The sequence below is a fragment of the Gobio gobio genome, assembly GCF_949357685.1.
Source record: "Gobio gobio genome assembly, chromosome: 12".
Taxonomy (NCBI): Eukaryota; Metazoa; Chordata; class Actinopteri; order Cypriniformes; family Gobionidae; genus Gobio; species Gobio gobio.
The window spans coordinates 24,103,893-24,126,212 of record NC_137105.1 but is presented as its reverse complement, the minus strand read 5'-3'; the positions used below and the strand labels follow the sequence as shown (position 1 = coordinate 24,126,212).

The window sequence follows — 22,320 nt, the reverse complement described above, 5'->3', positions numbered from 1 at the left end:
TGCCCTAAAGTACCAAGATAGTTTTTTCCCCCCAAACTTGTGGTGTGAAATGGTGTGAAACATAGAGACAGTAACATTTGTTTTAATGTCACTCTGTAAGGATTATTTAAAGGTCTACATTTGCAATGTGTGATTAATAGAAACGGATACTATAGTTTGCAAGTGAAACAAATATGCTTGCTTTATTCTATTTGAGTCTTTTCTAATGATGTATGATACATATCAAATCAGTATGTTTGTCGTACTCGTAATATGATTTTCAAATTGTAAAGTCTATGCTTTAAAATGACACCTGTATATATCAAGTGTCTGTTTTTTTATTAATTAGCTAATGCTGCCAGTTGAAAGGGTTACAACGCAAAAGTAAAATGATTTTTTTTTTCATTATCTGTCTTAAAAAGTGGTTGATAATTTTTTTTTATTGGTCCACAAATTCCCGATTCAATCTTAAAATGCTTATACTCAAATACACGCATAAGCACTCTGAGCACATTTAATCTGTAATATTTCTTGAGAATCTTCCATTTTTTTTGTGTGTAGGAGGGTTATTCTGGATTTGGCAGCTGTATGGGTTGCCGTCGGTGTGAATGTGCCTCTGCTGCCCTGCGTGCCACCTGCCACCCTCTTACACACAGCTGCCAGTGCCACTCAGGGGCTGGAGGCCGGTACTGCGAGCGCTGCCTGCCAGGATTCTGGGATTACAGCCCATCTGGCTGCAAGAGTGAGTCAGTTTCACTGCATATGCCTTGATTTACGGCTGGATAGGGTTCAGCTCATTTCAGTACATATTGTCTTTTGCAGTGCATACTGAGAGAAGTGTATCAAAGATTCTGTTCCATTACTAACATGCATCACATTATCAATACAATATGAACAAGATTCTGTAGTTATTCTATATAAATGACATACAAGTGCTGGTCATATAATTAGAATATCATCAAAAAGTTGATTAATTTCACTAATTCCATTCAAAAAGTGAAACTTGTATATTATATTCATTCATTACACACAGACTGATATATTTCAAATGTTTATTTCTTTTAATTTTGATGATTATAACTGACAACTAAGGAAAATCCCAAATTCAGTATCTCAATACAGACCAATACAAAGAAAGGATTTTTAGAAATCTTGGCCAACTGAAAAGTAAGAACATGAAAAGTATGAGCATGTACAGCACTCAGTTGGGGCTTCTTTTGCCTGAATTACTGCAGCAATGTGGCGTGGCATGGAGTCGATCAGTCTGTTGCACTGCTCAGGTTGCTCTGATAGTGGCCTTCAGCTCTTCTGCATTGTTGGGTCTGGCATATCGCATCTTCCTCTTCACAATACCACATAGATTTTCTATGGGGTTAAGGTCAGACGAGTTTGCTGGCCAATTAAGAACAGGGATACCATGGTCCTTAAACCAGTTACTGGGTGCTTTGGCACTGTGTGCAGGTGCCAAGTCCTGTTGGAAAAAGTAATCTGCATCTCCATAAAGTTTGTCAGCAGCAGGAAGCATGAAGTGCTGTACGGCTGCGTTGACCTTGGACCTCAGAAAACAAAGTGGACCAACACCAGCAGATGACATGGCACCCCAAACCATCACTGACTGTGGAAACTTTACACTGGACCTCAAGTAACGTGGATTGTGTGCCTCTCCTCTCTTCCTCCAGACTCTGGGACCCTGATTTCCAAAGGAAATGCAACATTTACTTTCATCAGAGAACATAACTTTGGACCACTCAGCAGCAGTCCAGTACTTTTTGTCTTTAGTCCAGGCGAGATGCTTCTGACGCTGTCTGTTGTTCAAGAATGGCTTGACATAAGGAATGCGACGGCTGAAACCCATGTCTTGCATACGTCTGTACGTAGTGGTTCTTGAAGCACTGACTCCAGCTGCAGTCCACTCTTTGTGAATCTCCCCCACATTTTTGAATGGGTTTTGTTTCACAATCCTCTCCAGGGTGCGGTTATCCCTATTGCTTGTACACTTTTTTCTACAACATATTTTCCTTCCCTTCGTCTCTCTATTAATGTGCTTGGACACAGAGCTCTGTGAACAGCCAGCCTCTTTTGCAAGAGTCAATGGTCGTCTTTTGGACAACTGTCAAGTCAGCAGTCTTCCCCATGATTGTGTAGCCTACAGAACTAGACTGAGAGACCATTTAAAGGCCTTTGCAGGCGTTTGAGTTAATTAGCTGATTTGAGTGTGGCACCAGGTCTCTTCAATATTGAAACTTTTCACAATATTCAAATTTACTGAATTTGGGATTTTCCTTAGTTGTCAGTTATAATCATCAAAATTAAAAGAAATAAACATTTGAAATATATCAGTCTGTGTGTAATGAATGAATAAAATATACAAGTTTCACTTTTTGAATGGAATTAGTGAAATAAATCCAGCGTATAGCATTAGTTCTGGCAGGGCACGTTAGTCAAGCTTGCTTCAGCTGAGTGTCAGCTGATCATGTCTACCTATAGGGATACGATACCTATCACAGCATTCATGTAAAAGCTCCTTCAGTATCATCAGCTGCTACTGCGTTCTTCGGAGCTAATTACCCTCCTCCATCCCCAGCTGCTCCACTCGTCAGTCAAGATTTGGCATTCTGATTCCCCCTGAATCAGACTACATTCCTGAATTGGGTTGTACATTTTAATATGACATTAATGCTATCTGCAATACATTGTTGCTTCTGTTCTGTTTACCCTAAGGTTTTTTTTTAAACTGCTCTCTCTGCTCTTATCCATGCTAAACTGGGGAGTTCTTGCCCAGAACAGAACCATACCGCCAATCTAAACTATGCTAATTGTCTATCACTTTGACGATAGTGATCCTGACAGAAATAAACTTTTTGATGATATTCTAATTATATGACCACTGGTTTTCATACTTATTTTAACAGCCATATTTCAAGGTTTAAAAAACTAAATGGTTCATCAAACCAAACTCCATATCAAAACCTGTATAATGAAAGTAGTCAACAGACAACAATGATCAATAAAATCAATAAAATCAATAAAATCTTGCTCTCCATTGACTTTGCATTGCGTGAGGCTGCACCCTTGTCATTTCGGACTTATAACAAAAAACAGAACAATGTCTAAAAGCTGATATGTGACAGTGTACAGCAAACAAGCTAAAACACACAGAAATAAGTTTATTATAAGATGTCGACCCAAAAAAACGATAGTTTAAGGAGACAAAAGTTGATAAAGGCAGTAAAACGTGTCGCTTCAGCAGGAAGAATGGATACATTTTGGGATCCTGACACTCAGTATGCGTATATGTGCAGTAAACATTTTGTCACTGTTAAGTCAAATATCCAAATGTCAGGTTTATATATTATATTTCCTTTCGCTGATTACGGTCCCCTGTAGTGGGTGTACTTCTCAGTGTAATATAACATGTCGCGATCTGTCTCAATGGCCTGTATCCACTTTTTTTGTCCTTAAACGCTCGTTTTTTTGGGTCAACAGCTTATAAAAACTTCTGGGTTTTTGGTTTTGGGTTTTGTTTAGCTTGTTTGCTGTACAGTTTGTCACATATCCGCTTTTAGACATGGTTCTGTTTTTTGTTACAAGTCCGAAATGACAAGGAGGCCGCTTCACGCAATGCAAAGTCAATGGAGAGCGTTCGATTTTGTGTTTGGCCCCCCCCCCCCCCTCCCCCCGGTAGGAGGGGTCTTCAGATTATGATGCGTGTCGCTCTGTCTCTATAGCAACAGTTTTAAGTAATTTAAACAGCACTGTCATAGCTGTTTTCTGTTGACTGCAATACCCTTTCCATCTGGCCTGTGAATCTGGTGGGAGAATGCAAATGGTCAGTATTCATGGCCCTTGTCCTGAGCAGAACAGCTGTTCAGTAATTAAGGGATCTGCACACCCACACAGCCACTTAGCCACCTGCACATAAGAACAGGGATTTACATTATTTCCTATGACATCATCATCAGTTGTGTAATATACTTTATGGCTTAAGAAACCTTTCTTCACAATATGGAAGATCTTTCGCTACTTCCGTTTCGTCACAACTTTAAGTTTCAAGTATGAAAAGCCATTTTGTTTGTGATCAGGATTGTGTAGTTTCTTAGGATGTGTGTTCTATTGTGTGTTTTAATATATACTTGACTAAATGTGTACTGTGTGTGTTTTTCTTCCTCAGAATGTGATTGTCCAGAGGAGAATTGTGACATGCACACAGGAGAGTGTCTTCCTGAGGCCTCACAAATCAGCGAGTGTAATATCAGTGAGTTCAATGACATAAGAGAAAATATGAATTCAAATAATTCAAACAATATACAGTGGGATCCAAAAGTACAAGACCACATTTAAAGTCTGGGATTATTTAAAGGGGTCCTGACAGGGGGCCATTTTAATTTGTTAATATGTTCTTCAAGGTTCACTTATAATGTTAGTAAAGTTTTTTGCACTAGAAAATAACTACAGTATTTGAAAAACATGATTATTTTCTAGAGGGACCAAAACGTCATAGACTTAGGAATGGCCTCTTTTGACTTGGCCAGTGAGCCCAGTGTGGGGCCCCAGAACTTACACAAACAAGCACCATTTAGATGTTCTTTAAAGCAAGTAAAAATCTAGATAAAATAAAAAATTGACAATTGTTCAGAAAATCTTATAAACATAAAAAAATACACTGACCCACTAGAGGGGTGCGAGGGGGGGAAACCAGTCCGAAAACCAGGTCAGTGGTGTGACCACCATTTGCCTCACGCAGTGCAACACATCTCTTTTGCATAGAGTTGATCTTGTTGTTGATTGTGGTCTGAGGAATGTTCGTCCACTCCTCTTCAATGGCTGTGCAAAGTTGCTGGATATTGGCAGGAACTGGAACAACATATACGCTGATCCAGAGCATCCCAAACATGCTCAATGGGTGACATATCCGGTGAGTATACTGGGCATGCAAGAACTAGGATGTTTTCAGCTTCCAGGAATTGTGTACAGATCCTTGCAACATGGGGCCGTGCATTATCATGCTGCAACATGAGGTGATGATCGTGAATGAATGGCACAACAATGGGCCTCAGGATATCGTCACTGTATCTCTGTGCATTTAAAATGGCATCAATAAAATGCACCTGTGTTCGTTGTCCATAACATACGCCTGCCCATACCATAACCCCGCCACCACCATGGGCCACTCGATCCACAACGTTGACATCAGCAAACCGCTCTCCCACATGATGCCATACACGCTATCTGCCATCCTTTACAGTGAAACCGGGATTCACCCGTGAAGAGAACACCTCTCCAAAGTGCAAGATGCCAACGAATGTGAGTATTTGCCGACTCAAGTCGGTTACGATGACGGACTGCAGTCAGGTTGAGACCCCGATGAGGACGCCGAGCATGCCGGAGACGGTTTCTGACAGTTTGTGCAGAAATTCTTTGGTTGTGCAAACCGATTGTTGTAGCAGCTGTCCGAGTGGCTGGTCTCAGATGATCTTGCAGGTGAAGATGCTGGATGTGGAGGTCCTGGGCTGGTGTGGTTACACATGGTCTGCGGTTTTGAGGCCAGTTGGATGTACTGCCAAATTCTCTGAAACGCCTTTGGAGACGGCTTAGGGTAGAGAAATGAACATTCAATTCACGGGCAACAGCTCTGGCAGACATTCCTGCTGTCAGCATGCCAATTTCACACTCCCTCAAAACTTGCGATATCTGTAGCATTGTGCTGTGTGATTAAACACATTTTAGAGTGGCCTTTTATTGTGGCCAGCCTAAGGCACACCTGTGCAATAATCATGCTGTCTAATCAGCATCTTGATATGCCAATTTCAAGTTTCGTTTTTTTCTGTGATGAATGTGATTAATTTTTTTCTTGTAAATTTATGATCGATTTTTTTACTATTATTATTTTTGTTATTAATATATTATTTACAATATTTTCATACTATTAAAATAAAGTTTTGTGGGGTTTAAATATAAAACATTTGTATTGTATCTTTGAACCTCACCTGAAATAAATTTGTCATACTGTTGGTAAGATTTTTCAAGAACCATTTATGCTGTTGAGTTTTCTTTTGTGTAAAATTTGCACAAAAAAACGCACAACTTGCTTTCCGTGGTCGGAGAACTCAAAAGGTAACGTTAGCCTACTAAAAGATTGCACGGATACCCGGAGCGGATCGATGCTTCTGTTAGATATGATGTATGTGGCGCAGCTGTGGCTGCAGTGAAAGGAGACTTGTTGAATTGTGTCAATTGGGTTTCCTGCGTTAATAATTCTTAAATGATTTAATTATTTAATCATTCATTCTCGCTCCATGAGAGACGCAACGCCCTGTTATTCTGCGTTTCTGTATAATATTAATGGTTTCTATAGCCGTGGCGTCATGATGATTTTATTAAGAGGTGAATTCAGGTAGGATACCACTGAAGGCCTAGGTGTGAAATGCACGGCCCACCACTGCCTGTAACATTTGCTAATAACGTAGCCTATAACTGTCTTAATTTATTTTCTTAATATTTCTTTTGTGGCCCATATTGTGAAAAAAAAATTAGAAGAGAAGTAGGCCCATTTCGTGTTAAACAAGTAGTTGAAAAAAGCTGCTCTTACTTTTCATTGAGACTGATATTATTGCAGTATTCTGACAAATTATTGACTGATAATCATTTTAATTATAGGCCTATAATTCCTTGTTTAATTGGGCTAAATGTTTTAAAATAATCAGGAGTAAGCTAATCTATCTATTATTTTATAATGCAGCATGTTGGTTTATACATTGATGCGTTATGAAATTGTTGCGGGGGCAAATTAAATGTAATATCAATTTAAAGGGTTACTTCAGCAATTTAGCATTAAGCTTTGTATCAGTAGAAACCCGGTAGTATATTCGAATTATCGTACTTTCTCCCCTCATGTCCCCCTGAGACGAGAGAATTATGCATTTTATTTCTGGAAAAAGATCTTTTGGCCAGAGGCTATAGACTACAGCCAGTAGAAGGAGCTATTTCCGCATGTTTTCAACCCGCCCACAGGGGAGGGATCTCACTCATAGAATGTAAATGCACACAGCCGCTGCCGCTCGGCTCAGGCATTAATAACGGAGCAGTACGGAGCAAAGTGAGTGAGTTAAGCTTCCATAGGAACGATCTGATAATGCGCCACACTGGACACGCATCGAGAATGACTGCCATGCTTACCTCAGCTATGCTCTTCGCTCTCGTGATGAATGAAATCTGACTCCTGCTGCGTCTATGCCTGACTTTCGTTCGGCTCACTCACACTTTATTGAAAAGACAGGTTCAGTTTTTAATTGTAGTGTCTGTTCTCTAACTGAACGTTGAATATCAAAACAACAGGGGGGGGGGGGGGGGCGGTGCCGCGGTGGGCAAGTGATATAACCAGGATATAACCAGTAGCCGTGGCTTTGGGAGTGGCCTCGTAGGGCAGCAAAGCAAGTGCATTCTGGGACTTGTTGTCTTTCATCCACATGAGACAAAAATACATTTGTCTTTTCTCAGTCTAGAAAAATTCCAAAATAATTTCACATTTCTACTACATAAATGACCCAGTTTAAATACACATTCATCTTCCCAGTGCTGAAGTACCCCTTTAATAATAAAAGTAGGCCTACCCTAGTAATAATAATAATTTTTATACATAAATTGGAAATGCTAAATCCTCTTGATATCGATAGTTGATGTATTTGATAGGCTATCTCTCTATAATAGCCTACACCGTGGTCTATCATCGCAATTAGGTACGGGGGTATTATTGCGCATATTTCACTCGTACAGTGTGAGCAGACAAGTCATGCTCGACAATCGGACCGCACAGTGTGAGCACATAAATCATGAGCTTTGGCTTTACATTGCATGTGATCTACTTGTACAGTGTGAGTTGTAACCTTGCTGAAATCGCACAGACATTGCATATTGTATGCCCATCTTAACACAGATTTAGACAGATTTGTGAACAATATTTGAGAGAAATAGGCCTTTTGTGTACATAGAAAAAGTCTTAGAATTTTTGAGTTCAGCTCATGAAAAATGGGGGCAAAAACAAAAGTGTTGCATTTATAATTTTCAATGTATAATAACCCAATATGAATAACCCTTACCACCACCCAGATTGTGATGCGTGTATTTGGAATCTGATTGGAGATATTCGTCAGTCCAACAAAACTCTGGACCAAGTGAGGAACAGCGTGCTGAACATTTCTACAGGAGCTGCTGCCAATGACAGATTAAAGTACTACAACTACACTGCACACAGACTACAGGTAACTACACTCAAACTGTACATTGCTTACTATGCATTCACACGCGTTAATGCTTCTCATTTACTTTGAATGGATGACTTCATGCATTGCCGAACTGCGTCGCCTCACTGGCGTTGTTTGCGGCAGAAGTTGAAAAATGTTCTATTTTCAAGCGTCAACGCAGGTGTCAGCCAATCAGATCACCTATGCAAATACCCTAGTGCAGATGCTAGCCAATTGCACAACTTGGGAAAAATAATGTGATTGGCTGTGGTCACTATAATGGTCGCATCAGCACCACGCTTCAGACATGCCCTCCGTCAAGCATCGATGCAGGCGCCCCGTGTGAATGCAGCGTTAGAGAAACGTATGCCCAGAGGATGTGGTGTTTAAACAAGAGTGTATGTTGCTGTCACTGTGTTTTAACAGGCTCAGTTTGTAGGCTGGAGAAATAAGTATGCAGTGATGAGAGCAGATACGGGCCACCTGGAGGAAGAAACACAAAAACTGCGTACTGACATGGAACTGCTCGCAGGAGAGGTAGCACTCATTCCATTCTTTACTGATTTCATGTATTTAAATATTGCTTAAAGGTGAAGTGTGTAATTTTTTGTGCCACTTGCATCACCGAACTAAATTGCAAAAATAAATGTTTCTCAAACATATATCAAATTATCAAACCATATCAAACTCCAATGGTTGAACCAAGATTGCTATGTCAATGTTGAGTCCGATAAAGCTCAAGTTTGTTGAGTCCACAAACTCAGGGTTACAGAATTGGTTTTGGTTTGATAAAAACAAAAACTTAGAACTTAGTTTAAGCGGTACCACAACACTCTCTGTAAACTTTTTTTCTGTCAATTCGGGTCTGATCCTGACATTTTTAAAAACAAGTTTAAAGACATAATGGTAGTCTGAAAATAGGACCAAAAACCACAACCCGCAACTATATTTATAAAGTCATTAATTATAAGTAATTTATCATTTTAAACAATATGATCATCATTATCAACAAATTATAGCATGCTTTAAAGTGAGAGATGCAAAGGGAATGTATAGTATCATTGTGCTAACAGTTGACTGTGTAATGATTGGTACAATTAGACACAGGGAGAGAGACAGGATGTCACTGCAGTTTTTTAATAAAATAATAACAATACTATAAAGAGCACAGGAACGAAGAAATCAGGAAAACAGATCTGAACAACACTAGTCAAGTCACCTTTATTGATATAGCGCTTTTTACAATACAGATTGTTACAGTGATAACAGGAAATTAAGGCAACAGAGATTGTTTTGGCTGTACAGCAGCTCTGCTAAACGGCCCCTAAATTAATAAGTAATGATTTTTACAATGGAAAGGAATAAATCTACTGTAATTTGACAATGACTTTCTTCTGGTATTGTCAAATTTAAGTAGATTTATTCCTTTCCATTGTAAAAAATCATTACTTATTAATTTAGGGGCCGTTTACACAACACAGTTTTCAACTGAAAACAGAAAACTTTTTATGCGTTCTGACCATTCATTTACACAACAATGTCATTTTGGTAGCCTGAGAATGCAAACTTTGAAATAGGATTCAAAGTGAAAGTTTTTGAAAACGATATCATCATCATCATCTCTGTGTAAACTTCAAAAACCTTAATCTGTGAAAGTGGTGACAGCATGCAACTTACGCTGTAGGTCACACGACAGTAACAAAATGCTGAATTATGAATGTGTAATACTAACTACACACATTCATAATATATAGAACATATTTTTTAACGGTCGCAAAGCAAGTTTCAAACCAAATTTAGTACATCCGGCCCTAAAAGTCCACATACAAGACAAAGGCACAAGGACAGGCACTACATTACTGATTGGTCCCAAATCTGTTTATGATCTACAAATCTAGAATACAGGTAAGCCATGCAGTGGTTATACTCTGACGATAGACTTCTGTAAAATTTCCACGTTTGTGTACCAAAAATCCAAGTTTGGCTAAAACCTAAACCAGACCTACATTTTTGTGGTACAGGCCTCTAGTTGAGATGTTTAATAAACTGAGCAGTGGGGTTAAGTTGCTTAATGACACCCTTTACCTGTATCTTTATATTCAATCTGTCATCTTGTGACCAAATTTCTTATGAATATAATATTTCTCTGGGTGTTTTTTAATGGAATGCATTTCAGCAACCTTGCACAATCTTTGTCTTTTCCCACATTTTTACATTTTAATTACTGTAATTACAAGATAACAAGCTGAGCTGTTTAAGTAATTATTTGTTTCTATGGCAATGCCATGTAAAACACGAGGAAAGACAACACAAATTTCAAAAACATTTCTTTAATTTTGTAAATTCTGACGAGAAAATAACATCCTTTTTGTCATTCTATCTATCTATCTCCCTCGTGCTGCACTGTTTACAATAGGGTCTTTCTCATGTTCTTCCTAGTGAAACTGAGGTGGTGTTTTTTGTTTGTTTTGTTTTTTGTCAGAAGGAAGCAGTGCAGACATTGGGAGAACGGATGGATCAAGAGACACTTGACAGCTCCACGCTAGGAAATACACTTATTGCTAACCTCTCATCACTCAATGTTCTCATAGAAGGTAACATGAGACCTTTTGCAATCTGTATTTTTTGGTTTATGCTGTGCTGGTCAATATCAAGCAATTCTATAACACCTGGAGAAAGCTGTCTCAAGTGGTTCCTGCTTGGCTGGAGCAGATTCCCCTCTGAAAGTTGCCAACTGTCCTGTATTAGAAAGGACTTCACATCATTTGACCCAAATTAAGTCACCCCGTATGCACTATATGTCTGATTATCTGTATACTGCTAAATGGTCTAGTCAACCACTGCATCTATTGTCTATCATATCATACACCAATCAATCACAAAAGTACATTATCACAAAATAAATGATTTTATGCATGTACTGATGTAAAAATGTTTGAATAACATACTTTTACAGTAAAATAAACATGAGTAGCGCAAGTGGCAATTTTCACAAGTCAGTCAAAAAAGAAAGTATAGCTATAACAAGCAACAGAAAGAAAATAATCTGTTATTGCATGATTCCACTAAGATGCACAAGAGGGCAATGCTTACAAAAGTAAACATTTCTGTGAATTGTTTACAAATAAAAATGGCTCGAATTGAAAAACTGATAGCCTGATATCTTGACAACACAGATGGGCACCACAGTAGCACAATCCCATGAAAATGCTGAGCTGTGGCATCATAATGCCACAGCTTCATAATGACAAATTTCTGAGTGCTCTTTTATCAAAAATCATCTGGTATTTTATTCTGAGTTCCAAAGTGTTCTGAGTATATTCTCTTATCTTGCCTTGATTGACAATGAGCATAATGCATTTGTATGTGCATGTGTTTCAGATATGATTAGGGATTGGGAATTATACAGTGTCCATCAGGTGTTAGATCCTCAGGTAAAGTTGCAGAAAATAGCAGAAGCCGAACGGATCTTAGGCTGGATGAGAAATCTGGACCTTTCACCCAAAGAACCGCTTGCTACTGATGAATCCTCAGAGGCCCACGAATGTGAGATTATTTGTATTAGTTTCTAACTGAATTCTGCATGCATTTGTGCTCTCATTCAACCTCTACCTTCATATGTCTGACTGTAGTGCTCCGGCGTGTGCGCCATTTTGAGAAAACTCTGATGACTACGCAGGGGCGTCTGTTGCCTATGCGGGAAGTGCTGGGTCGATTCACTGCCAGACTCTTTCAAGCTCAGGATCTCCTCAACAAAGCTGAAGATACACTGCAGCAGACACTAGAAAAATACAAGACCAACCAGCACAAACTACAGAGGAGAGAGGTACCTTCTTACACATTTCCTGTTTGTTATGAGAATTAAAATTATTCAGCTCAAAGTATGCATCAGTTTTGTTGTGAATGCTTGAGTACACCACTGTTTCTCTCCAGGAGTTAGGACCAATAATACGTCACTTTGTGTTTAAACCTCCTTGCAAAATGATTTCCAGGGGCATTTTTACCTATACATATAAGGGCATTTTTTTTCTTATTGGATGCATGCATCCCCTTTTATGCATTCAAATTTAATTAAGAAAAACAACACAGTATAGGGCTGTTACCAATCAAATTAAATCATTATTATCAACAAAATCTATTGAGGTGACAGAAGCGCCATCAGAAGTGGCAGTAAACAAATTACACTGTATTTACAATTACAAAAATAATGCTTATAAATATGAATGGATCTCTACAGAGCCCCTAAAGGGACGTGGTGGTGGAAAAAAATTAGGATGGGAGGATATTTTTTTTCCAAATCGTTTGCGTTCCCTCGCAAAACTTTTGCGTTCCCCCGAGAAACTTTGCGTTCCCTCGCAAAGATATTTGCGTTCCCCCGAGAAACTTTGCGTTCCCACGCAAAGATATTTGCGTTCCCTCGCAAAAGTTTTGCGTTCCCTTGCAAAGATATTTGCGTTCCCTCGCAAAGATATTTGCATTCCCACGCAAAACTTTGCGTTCCCTCGCAAAGATATTTGCGTTCCCTCGCAAAGATAGATGTCCCACGGGCCGTTTCAAACAGCTCAGTAGGCTACGTTAACAATATTGTAGGCTATCCATTAATGGAGCGGTTAGAGTTATTTTGAACTTGGGCTTAAGTATAAATACAGTCAGTGCTTCGGAGTATATATACCAATAGTATAAACTTTGACTATGAACATATTATTATGCTACAAGTATTATGCGATTGAATCTCAACATAATGAATATATTATACACTTTAAGCGTGATCTGTTGTGACATCAAAATCAAGTTGAATTGTGGGATAAAGAGCTGCTTGAAGTTTACATCGGAGTAGACTTGCTCCCTCAGCCAAAATCAAGGGGACAAGGGTCTGTTCATATAAACTTCCTTTGTCCACTTCACGAAGTGGAATGTGGAATGGAGGGAGGGGGGGGGGTATGGGTATTTAACTGTTCAAGAGGGAAATGGCCTGTGGGAAGAAACTGTTCCTGTGCCTAGATGTTCTCGTGGCCAGTGATCGGAGTCACCATCCTGATGGTAACAGTTCAAACAGGAGGTGTACAGGTCCTGGAGGGTTGGCAGGGGTGCACCAATAATCCTCTCCGCAGTCCGGAATCTCCGGATTGTGCGTTGTAGTCTCCTGATGTCAGATTTGGTAGCAGAACCAAACCAGACAGTTATGGAAGTGCATAAAACAGACTCTATGACAGCCGAGTAGAACTGAATCAGCAGCTCCTGAGGGAGGTTGAACTTCCTCAGCTGATGAAGGAAGTACAGTCTCTGCTGGGCCTTTTTCACAATGGAGTCAATGTGATTGTCCCACTTCAGGTCCTGAGAGATGGTTGTGCCCAGGAACCTGAATGACTCCACTGCTTCCACAGTGCTGTTCATGATGGTGAGTGGGGGGAGAGCTGGACTGTTCCTCCTGAAGTCCACTATCATCTCCACCGTTTTGAGCGTGTTAAGCTCAAGGTTGTTATAACTGCACCAGACAGCCAGCTGTTCAACCTCCAGTCTGTAGGCAGACTCATCAACGTTTTGGATGAGGCCGATGACAGTGGTGTCGTCTGCAAATTTCAGGAGCTTCACAGAGGGGTCTTTAGAAGTGCAGTCATTGGTGTACAGGGAGAAGAGCAGTGGGGAGAGAACACACCCCTGGGGGGCGCCAGTGCTGGTAGTGAGAGTCCTGGATGTGAGTTTCCCCAGTCTTACGAGCTGTTGTCGGTCTGTCAGGAAGCTGGAGATCCACTGACAGATTGAGGATGGCATGGAGAGCTGGGTCAGTTTAGCTGAGAGAAGATCAGGCATGATGGTATTGAAGGCCGAACTGAAGTCCACAAATAAGATCCTTGCATAAGTCCCAGGTCTGTCGAGATGTTGCAGGATATAATGCAGTCCCATGTTGCCTGAAGCATCCACAGACCTGTTTGCTCTGTAGGCAAATTGAAGAGGATCCAGCAAGGGTCCAGTGATGTCCTTCAGGTGGGCCAGAACCAGTCTTTCAAACGACTTCATGACCACAGACGTGAGAGAGACAGGTCTGTAGTCATTAAGTCCAGTGATTTTGGGTTTTTTTGGGGACGGGAATGATAGTGGACCTTTTGAAGCAGCAGGGAACTTCACACTGCTCCAATGATCTGTTGAAGATCTGCGTGAAGACTGGGGCCAGTTGGTCAGCGCAGGCTTTCAAACAGGCAGATGAGATGCCGTCTGGGCCTGAAGCTTTCCTAGTCTTCTGTTTTTTGAAGACTCAGGCTCACATCCTCCACACAGACCTTAAGCTCGGGTTGGATGACAGGAGGGGGAGGAGAGGGGGTGCAGGAGGTGATGGGGGACATGTGAATTGCAGATCAGAGCGGGTGTGTGAGACTGGACTTTTCAAACCTGCAGTAAAAAGCATTCAGCTCATCAGCCAGTTGTTGATTCTCAGCAGATCGGGGGGATGGTGACTTGTAATTGGTGATATTCTTCAAGCCTGTCCAAACTGAAGCTGTGTCGTTGGAAGAAAACTGGTTTCTCAGCTTTTCAGAGTAGCTTCTTTTAGCAACTCTGATCTCCTTTGTCAGTCTATTTCTGGCCTGATTATACAAGACTTTATCCCCACTTCTGTAAGCATCCTCTTTGGCATGACGGAGCTGTTTGAGTTTCCCAGTAAACCATGGTTTATCATTAGTGAATGATAAGAATGTCCTGGTAGCAATGCATGTATCCTCACAGAAACTGATGTATGATGTTACAGTCTCTGTGAGCTCGTCCAGATCAGTGGTAGCAGCTTCAAAAACAGTCCAATCAGTGCAATCGAAGCAGGCTTGTAAGTCCAGCTCTGCTTCATTAGTCCATCTTTTTATAGTCTTTATTACAGGTTTAGCTGATTTCAGTTTCTGCCTGTAGGTTGGTATAAGATGAACCACACAGTGATCAGAGAGCCCCAAAGCTGCCCATGGGACGGAGTGATATGCATTCTTTATTGTGGTGTAACAGTAGTCCAGTATATTACTGTCTCTGGTGGGACATGTAATGTGCTGTCTGTATTTTGGCAGTTCACGGGAGAGATTTGCTTTATTAAAATCCCCAAGTGTGATTAAAAGAGAGTCTGGGCACCTTTGTTCAGTTTCAGCTACAGTATTTGTTCAGCCAGCTTTTGTAGCGCTGCGCTCACACACGCGTCTGGAGGAATGTACAGATTCATGAGAATGAACGAGGAAAACTCCCGCGGCGAGTAGAAAGGTTTACAGTTTATGAAGTGCGCCTCAAGATTAGGAGAGCACATCTTCTTCAGCGTTGTTACATCTGAACACCAACTTTCGTTAATGTAGAAACACAATCCACCACCTCTCTTTTTCCCTGTTAGCTCTGCGATGCGATCCGCTCTGAACAGCTGGAAGCCCGGTAGATATAGTGCGTTGTCCGGTATGGCTTCACTCAGCCAGGTTTCAGTGAAGCACAGTGCAGAAGAGTTTGAAAAATCCTTGTTAATGCGGGTGAGGAGAAGAAGTTCGTCCGTTTTGTTAGGAAGGGATCGGAGTTTCGCAAGAAGAATACCAGGGAATGCAGCGCGGAAGCCGCGCGCGCAGAGTTTATCCAGCGCACCGGCTCGCTTCCCACGTCTGCGTCTGGCCACGCGTTTTAAAGACACAGCTGTGGCTCCGACGAGGATATCAAACAAAACGTCCGAATAATCAAAAACTGCAGAAATGTTGTCTGGTGTGTGTTTCCTAATGTCCAGTAATTTGTCTTTGGTGAAACTGATCGGAAAAGAATGACTAAACGCAGAACAAACTAACAAAAACATCACAATAGCTGAAGAGCTCCATACCGAGGCTGCCATCCGCGGCGCCAACTTGTAATCATGTTGAAACACTGAATATAAAACAGTATGAATAAAATTACTAGGGGAAATCGACCTAGGTTTCTATAAGATGACATAAAGGGAATATAGAAAAACGCTTTCTCACATGAATTCACGCGAGAGATTCACACAAGTGATTACAAGATTGTTTTGTTTATACCATCTGCACTGTGATTGGCTGGATTAGTTCCACCTTGTCGTTGCATTGCACACAATACAAGATCACGTGGCGACAATATCAAACAGGTTTGAAAATATTGCAGCATCTGTGACTGACTCAGATCACGTCGCTAACCTGCTCACACGTAACAAGCATTGGCAACAGAACATCCAGCCATGTGAAGACAATGCCTGACAATGAACACAGGAAACACTACGGCTTATATACACAGGGGTAATATAGGACTAGCAAGATACACCTGAAAGAGAATTTTTGGCAGTCTACTTCAGAGTCTGATCCAATGCTTTCAGTTTTTGAGAATATTGGTGGAACAAACAAACAAAATTCCATTCTCTAGCCTGTCTGAATATCTAATATTGGAATTACACGTACTATAACAACACCCTTTTGCCATGATGTTGAGAAGCCTTATCATCGCAGGGATTTGATTGGCTATTTGTGTCAGGGTTCTGTCACTTCAGTCTAGCTTATTCTTGGTTTTGTGACAGAGCCCTAACACTCCTGTTTGGTCTTGTCTTTGTGTGAGCACATGGCTTGTATTTGTCTTTGCTGGCCATGTGCTTAAGGCCCGGGTATACTTCGGCCATCCGCGTTCGTGCACCATCCGCATGACATCATTTTCGTCATGCGGAGGGCTCGCGGCCGGCCGCACACCCCGTACGCGCGCAGCCCAAATTTCGAGACCGCACTGACAGTCCGCGTGCAACAGCGCATGCGCCAGCAGTACAGAAGAGTCCACTAGGTGGCAATACGCACAGTATTGAGCACAGTGTTCAGCCGTCGAAGAAGAGTGTGCAAAGACCGGTTTAAAAACAACACGCTTGGAAAAAGTGTTTCTTCCAAACAGTGTTGCAATGGTGGATGCACTACAGTTCTTCTCTTCTCCGATCATGCCCAGCGAATGTCCCATTGATGACAGGACTCAGTGCTGCCCTCTGATGTCTGGTAGGGCATAGAATTTTTTTTTACTGCGCATGTGTCGAATGCGATCATCCGCGCACATCCATGGTGTAGTAAACTTTGAAAGACGCGCGGACAGGGCTGCGTGCGTGACGCGTCCGGGTGCGGAAAGGGAAGTATACCCCGGGCTTTAGGCTTGTTCTACTTCATACAGCGATGCGCAGACCGATCGGCGGTTGACTTGAAGCAGTGCATGCCAGTTCGAAATTTTGTCTGACTTGAGGCAGCGCAGATGCCACGTGACAGTTGGCTAATACAGCCATGCAGTTTCTCTAGAGCGGCTGCACCAGACTGCACGGACTCTGATGACGACACAGCTGTTCCAAGATTGGCCAGATTCACCGCATGACAGCGATCACGTGTGTTTCGTGTTTATTCTAAAACCTTCAGTTCCACTAATGCTCATAAATCTGTTTTTTTATAATGGTAAAACCTCCTTTCATGTAGTCGCGATTTTATATTATCATGTTTATCAAAATAAAACTGATAAAAAATGTAGACCCCACTTCATGATAGTGTAGGCTTATATGTTGCATTTTATTCTTGTACAAACACACGCTGTATTAAGCCGTACATAAAGTATTACATGACAATAATGTCTCTGAAACATCTGTGTATTGACATATTGCATTCATTTCACTTCAGCTGTGATAAAGTATGCAAACATAGCGCGAGCGTCACTGTGGGAAGCAGAAAGTGTCCAACTTCACGTCTCCGTTTGCAGCTCCTCCTCACCTGCACGCGGCTACTCTCGCTGATCGGTTGCATCCAGCCCAAGTGGCAACCTCCCACAGTTTCTCTTGAAGCCAATACGGAAGTGCCATATACTGAAATTCATCGACTGGCCGCTAGGGACAGGCTCCAGAAGGGAGCAGAATCTCATTGAGCCCCATGTTAAAATGGCCAACTTTACAGCAGATTAAAACATGTTTACAGCCTGGTACAAATTGTGGTTTTGGTCTATACGGCTAATTTTGCCCTTCATGTGAGGGGGGTGAATTTTTTTATAACTCATTCGTTTACATTATATAAAGCATTAAAGTTCTGCATAATTAAGGGCGTGGCCACTTCGAGTGACAGGTGGATAGCCATTTATCTGTATGTTAGTCATCGCGTCACTTCAGCTCCGCCCACGTCCCGCCTTTTTGCCCATATTCTGTTATCCGGGAGTGACACGCGATGACTCGCTGCCAAGATGGCAACGGCCATCTCGTCCATACTTTGCGCTTCAGAACGGCTCACCAGAATCCTATGGGTGACGTCACGGACACTACGTCCATATTTTTTTACAGTCTATGATCCAGCCGCAGCCGATGTCGAACACACCTCTTGTGTTTGTCATGTTTGGTGTGAGCACATGGCTTGTCACATGTTCCTTGTGCCATGTGCTCTCCTATCTATTGTCTTGACCCCGCCCCTCTTGTTACCCGATTATTGATTCATTTTCCCCTCCTGTTTTCCCTTGTTACCTGCCTTGTTTGCTCCCTATTTATTCTCCTGGGCTGAATCTGGAATTGCCCCCTATACAGCCGTTTGTAGTGGTGTCCGAAACCATAGTGGACGTTATTGAGTGCACTCATTCAATCCCACATTGCATCGCAATAACGAGTGTAAAGCTGATGTACACGCACTCGTTTTCATTCACTCCTTCAAGTGAACTATATTAGTGGACTAACGTAGGGAATAGTTTATATTTTATTTTTAATAAAGCCCATATTCTCCTGCACTTAAGTCCTCGCTCCTTTCACCCATCCCCGAATGTGACAATTTGCCATCAGTCATTGATTGTGCCGTTGCTGTCGGCAGGATTAGTCTAAAGCATGAGTCTTCTTAAGTCTTTAGTGCTTAAATAGCTGCTGAGAGGCTTTGCAAACACAACCGCAGAGTGAACTGACTTTCTTGAAAGGAAAAAAATGCTTTTGCCGTAAGCATTGCCAAACATGCTGTCCAGTGTGTATATGTCAGGGTTTGTGAAGGGAAAGGAGCGAGGACTCAGAGATGCAGATGAAAGGGCTTTTTAATGATAATAATAAAATAAAACAAGACAAAACAAACTACCCCGAAGGGGAAAAACTGACTTGACTTGACTTGACTTGACTTGACTTGACTTGACTTGACTTGACTTGACTTGACTTGACTTGACTGGAGCAGGGAAACATGAGGTAAAGACGACGACGATTCCGCACTGGACTGCAAACACAAGGAGATTAAATAGGGAACAAACCAAAGAGGGTAATGAAGGAAGACAGGTGGGGCAAATTAACCAATAATTAGGAAGGTGGGCGGGGTTAGACAATAGACACGAGCACATGGCACAAAGAAACACTTGACAAGACATGTGCTCACACCAAACATGACATGAACATGCAGCTAATGAGAACTCATCAGCTGCATGTTCACACAAAACATGACAACATGACGTAGCACGTAGCCAGTGAAAAACACCAACCACGTGCTACACAACATAAGACAAAACATAACATGAAAGCACACGGCCGATGTAAACATGAACCGTGTGCTACACAGACAGAAGAGCACACGCTCACGTGACAAGACAGAGTGACAAAACAAACACGCGGAGCATGAATGTCCGAATCCCAACACAAAACTGAAACCCAAACTAGACAGAAGTGCTGGGATCCGAACACCATGCCCGCACACAAAACACAAGGACAGAAGAGCACGCAGCTTGAGCATGCTCAAAGCTGCGCGCTCACACAAGACAAGACAAACAATACAGGAGTGTCAGGGCTCTGTCACAAAACCATGAATAAACTAGACAGAAGTGACAGAACCCTGACACTACCCCCCATCAAAAGGGACGCCACCTGGCGTCCCTAACGAGGGACACCAAAAACAAGACAGGAACATGACAACACAAGACAGAGTAACAAAACAAACACGCGGAGCATGAATGTCCGAATCCCAACACAAAACTGAAACCCAAACTAGACAGAAGTGCTGGGATCCGAACACCACGCCCGCACACAAAACACAAGGACAGAAGAGCACGCAGCTCGAGCATGCTCAAAGCTGCGCGCTCACACAAGACAAGACAAACAATACAGGAGTGTCAGGGCTCTGTCATAAAACCATGAATAAACTAGACAGAAGTGACAGAACCCTGACAGTATAATGTCCTTGATTTCTGAACATTGCTAAACTAATGTACAGTAAAAGCACATTTCATAACAAATAAGTCTAACTTAAGGGAAATGTCTTAAATTGTAAAATTGTTTTGTCATGTAATGTTTATGTTGTGATGTCAGAAATTTTTCATTTTCTTTAACCCAGGCACAGCAGCAGCGTCTAAAAGACATCTATGACATTGTTAATCAAACTAGTGTTACTGCTGATGTAATCATCTCTGAGGCAAACCTGACTGTCCTTGAGGTGGAAGATATGATCACGGTAAATCTTTTTTTATCAACTTCATTTTAGCGTATTCTAGTCTTGCAACAGAGATATTATTCAAGAGGCCATATCATTTTCAACTTTACACTTATATTTTATACTTATAAAGTCTATTGACCATTTTCCATTAAATTGGACAAAATGACTCGCAATAAAAATATTGTTCACTAGTGATATTTAGCTTGATTTATTTATTTTTTTTATCTTTGATGCTGCTTTATTACTTCCTTGGTAATTATCATAAACTATTTCAAAACATTGACTATGTTTTTATAATTATTTACAAATGTTTTAAGAAGGATTTCTGTGTTTTAAGATCTATGCACAAGGTTAAAAGCTCAACGCAAACCAAAGAAATGAACATAAGAACATATATAGTTAATTGACGCACACTCATAACACGCTCAATGTCTTCTCGTTACGTGATCAGTGCTGCATGCACGACTCAAACAGCTCGTGTTGTGTTGCTGATGGAATTGAAGCGACTGTTATCCGCCTGAATTAAATAGTTTTTATTTATATAAAAAGCAAACTAGAGTGGATGCATAATGTAAACGTAGTGTAGTGTTGGCCTATTCTATCCTAACTTCACCAATCACACTCCATCATGACACGAGACAGCTTTTCACCTTGACAAGAAATCTCGTCACTGTTTAGATCTCGTCACACACCCCTAATATATATATATATACACACAGAAATCCTTCTTAAAACATTTTTAAATAATTATAAAATCATAGTCAATATTTTGAAATAGTATATATATATATATATATATATATATATATATATATATATATATATATATATATATATATATATATATATATATATATATATATATATATATATATATATATATATATTGTTATTTTATTGAATCTGTGTGTATAGAATGTGAGACAACAGCATGCAGAAATCGATGGGGCTCGTGTGTCACTGGAGAGAAAGACAGAGAAAATGACTCAGTCAGACAGAGAACTAGTTCTGAGAGCCGAGGAACATGCTGATGATCTGCAGAGACATGCTGAAGAACTTAAGTAGTGAGTTTCAAACCAGAAATGGCAGATGTTATTTCTCTATCAGTATGATATTTGAAATGTATTCTCATTCATGACTGTCACGAAATGGTGAAAGGCATATCACTCACATGACAATCGCTGCTCTTATCTCTCCTTTAGTAATCTGAAAGGAAGCGATGCAAATGGACGCGTGCAGAAAGCCCTGAATGCCTTGAATGTGTATGACAATATCGTCAAAAACATAGATGACACTAACATCACTGGCCTGACCGCTCTTAACATCTCCAGCAGTACTCATGGCGTAAGTCAAGTCACCTTTATTTTTGATAGCGCTTTATACAATAGAAATAGTTTCAAAGCAACTTCACAATAATGAACAAGAAGGTAATAGAATTAATGATGCTAAATTCAAGTTCAAATTTAGTGCCTTAAAAGGATAGTTTACCCAGAAATGAAAATTCTGTCATCATTTACTCACCCTCAAGTTGTTTCAAACCTGTAGGAGTTTCTTTGTTCTGCTGAACACAAAATAATATATTTAGAAGAATGTTTGTAACAAAGCAGATAGAGCAACTATTGACTACCAAAGTATTTTTTTCCCTACTATGGTAGTCAATGGTTGCTCTTTCTGCTTGGTTACAAACATTCTTCTAAATATCTTCTTTTGTGTTC

At 40.8% G+C, this 22,320-nt stretch overlaps 1 protein-coding gene across 2 annotated transcripts in view; it reads left to right on the top strand.

Annotated features, from left to right (window-relative positions):
- The window catches only part of lama4 (laminin, alpha 4), a 186,382-nt gene that overhangs the window by 91,154 nt on the left and 72,908 nt on the right, over positions 1-22,320 (top strand). For both annotated transcript variants that reach the window (XM_079831493.1, XM_079831492.1), the window contains exons 7-16: positions 541-721; positions 4,151-4,234; positions 8,086-8,237; positions 8,646-8,756; positions 10,702-10,813; positions 11,601-11,765; positions 11,852-12,045; positions 20,507-20,623; positions 21,521-21,669; positions 21,808-21,949. In XM_079831493.1, the coding sequence (XP_079687619.1) occupies positions 541-721; positions 4,151-4,234; positions 8,086-8,237; positions 8,646-8,756; positions 10,702-10,813; positions 11,601-11,765; positions 11,852-12,045; positions 20,507-20,623; positions 21,521-21,669; positions 21,808-21,949 (1,407 nt within the window). The remainder of the gene's footprint in view (positions 1-540; positions 722-4,150; positions 4,235-8,085; positions 8,238-8,645; positions 8,757-10,701; positions 10,814-11,600; positions 11,766-11,851; positions 12,046-20,506; positions 20,624-21,520; positions 21,670-21,807; positions 21,950-22,320) is intronic.